The sequence below is a fragment of the Lissotriton vulgaris genome, unplaced genomic scaffold (genome assembly GCF_964263255.1).
Source record: "Lissotriton vulgaris unplaced genomic scaffold, aLisVul1.2 SCAFFOLD_760, whole genome shotgun sequence".
Lineage (NCBI taxonomy): Eukaryota > Metazoa > Chordata > Amphibia > Caudata > Salamandridae > Lissotriton > Lissotriton vulgaris.
Genome location: NW_028242555.1, coordinates 803,011 through 805,738, shown reverse-complemented (window position 1 = coordinate 805,738; position 2,728 = coordinate 803,011). Strand labels below are relative to the sequence as shown.

General features: G+C 54.9%; 1 protein-coding gene across 1 annotated transcript; it reads left to right on the top strand.

The window, feature by feature from the left end:
- Positions 1-580: 580 nt before the first annotated feature.
- On the top strand, positions 581-1,600 carry LOC147668917 (uncharacterized). Its single transcript, XM_086948347.1, has one exon. It carries the CDS (start codon positions 581-583, stop codon positions 1,598-1,600), a length of 1,020 nt encoding a protein of 339 aa, XP_086804473.1.
- The last annotated feature ends 1,128 nt before the right edge of the window (positions 1,601-2,728 follow it).

Here is a 2,728-nt window from a genome sequence, read left to right as displayed (position 1 = left end):
AATGTAAATAAATGCAAGTCCAAAATATAACCCGAACCACAAACAGCAGCCATTTAATCGTGCAGTGCACAGGGGGTCAGGGAACCTGTTAGAATCCAGAGCGCTTGAAAACCACAGTGTGGTTTGAAGCGCAACAGAAACAGATATGAACTACCAAGAAAGTGCTTTAGGCCGCACGAGAAGTAAGGAAAGCGCTATATGAATACATCACCACACAAAAGTGCTGTTTGCTCCCTTGTGCGCATTTTTTTTTCTTCTTTTGGGGTGGGTGGGAGGTTCTGCACCCCTCGTCCAGGTCTGGGGGCGGTGATAGGGGCTTGAGTTACAAGGCCACGGGCAGTGATACTGGCCAATGGGAGCATGGCATGAGAGGGGAGGGAGACAAGATAAAACCCAGAAGAGTTGCAGGCACTCAACCAGAGAGAACCGCGCGAGGGGAGAGGGCCAGAGAAGCATTAGAATCACAGAACCGGCGAGAGGCCAGAGCGCAGGAGAGCAGAGACGCAGCACTCTACAAGGAGAGAGAGACCCCCGCAGCTTCATCCTACCAGAGCGCAGCGACCCCCGGTACCAAGGCACAATGATGCCCCTGCAGGGTGAAGACCCCCTCTACCCCCAGCGGCCGCGGAGCAGGTCCCTGTTCTGCGAGGGGGCGTTCCTGGAGCTCGACCAAGTTCTGGATGAGTTTAAGAAGCGGGGGTCCGGCTGCCCCCGCCTGACCCCCATCATCCAGGTGTACCGGCGCCTGGAGACGAAGCCGCTGCAGGTGGTGCGGCTGAAACATGTCACCGTCCGGGACAGGTTCATGGACATCCTGGAGGACGAGCACATCCGCGGCTGGGACAGACCCTTCCTGCTGAACGGGGAGCCCCGGCTCCTACGGGTGTCCTGCTGGGGGGTGCACCTGCCGCCCCCGGATCTGGAGAATCTGAAGAGGAGGCGCCTCAAGAAGTTCGCCCGGGCTGTCGGCCCGGAGGTGCGGGCCAGCATGGGGGGTCTCTCCCCGAAGAAGACCTGGCAGCTGCGGAACATGATGGCCAACTCCCCTGCGCTCAGCCCCCAGTCCCGCTACGGCAACTTCCAGTTCTCCTTCCGGGCCAAGGAGCTGCTCACGGCCTACCGCCTTCAGCTGTGTGGAGGGAAGCGGCCTGTGCTGAGGGCGCTGGGCACCGAGGCCTACACCCTGGAGGTGGTCCACTGGATTCTCATCCACAGCCCCGACTGCCGGGACTTCGACCACCTGCCCACCCTGGACCCCCAGGGGCCCTTCGGGCGCCCCGGCGTCATCACCTGGAGCCCCGAGTCCCTGAGCGACCGCTTCACCTGGCAGCTCTCCGGGGGCGCCCTGGAGAAGAAGCCATTGGTGCAATCCAAGGGTGAACCCACGCAGACCCACGACCGCTGGCTGTGGAACAACGCGGCCTTCGCCTTCCACCTGCCGGGCCGCAGCGGCCTCTACCTGGGCCGACAGGGGCTCCTGGACAACGTGGAGGCCTGTGCGAGGAGGGGAGACGGCAACCGCATCCTGAGGCACCCCCAGGACATGTATGTGTCAAAGAAAGAGGCGCAGCGCCTCATTGAGAAACAGCGAGCGCGGTAGGGAGGAATACAACTCTCCTGTCACCGTCGCAACTTCGCATCACGACCAGAGACAAACCCTGGACCACAGTCAGCATCTCTGCTACCATGGCAACCATCTACTCAGGGGCCCATCCCACCGTCACCAAAGGACTCTTACTGATCAGCAAAGCATTAACCTGGGTGTGGACAGCAGTGCGCGCAGTGCCCAGAATTAACTGAACACAAAGACAGCCTGGGTCAGTTCAAAGAGAAGTGTTTGGGTCACAGGAGTGGGGCAGGTGGAGGGAATCGGGTGTCTCAATTCTCTGAACCCCCCCAACTAAGGTGTACATTGTATGGTACAGGGGTCAGCTTCTCCGACATAAAATACTTGTTTTTTCTTTTTTTTCTTGTTAAGACTTTTATATGCTGTTTGTGCAAAAACCTATCGGTCTCTGTGACTCGGAATAGGAGTACTAAAAGCCGCAGAGTTTACAGGGTGTCCTGGTGGGTCCCCACAATACATTCCAACTCTTCCAGGCCTGCACGGATTGATCAACTGTGACGTCATTGACTATGCTTTGTTTTAATCGCTGTAAATATCTGTGCTAAATTGTCATGTTTTAAAATACCTAGAAACAATAAAAATGTGTTTACTAACTTGAGGGTCTGCTGCCCGTAGCTTGCACGGCTGGGGGGGGGGGGGGGGGCTCATGTATGTTGCGTGTTTGCGCATGCATGTGTTGTGTATGTTGTGTGTGGTCAGTTGTCTACTGTTCTTAGATGTCGATTCTCCGTCCTTCCAATCTCCAACGAAGCCCAGAGGGCGCATCACATCTTTTCTAAAGGGCACTTACTCAGTTCCTGCCGAAACTTCTCAGGTCGTTAAATATTAGAATTTTCACAAGTTTGTCTGCAGAACCCCTTGTAAAAACCAAGGATTCTTAGCAAGGGCCATTCAAAACAAGCATTGGCAAATCGATGCTGTGCTGCAAGACTAAAGAGAAAACAAAACGAAAAAAGGTTGTATTGCAGGTGCAGTGTGTGTTATTTTGTAGGCGTGTGCACCACGCATACATGCGCCAAAAATGTGCATTTTTTCCATTTATTTGCTGCTTTAAGTTGCGTTGATGAATAAAAAAATGGCGCCAAATCATAAATAAAACAA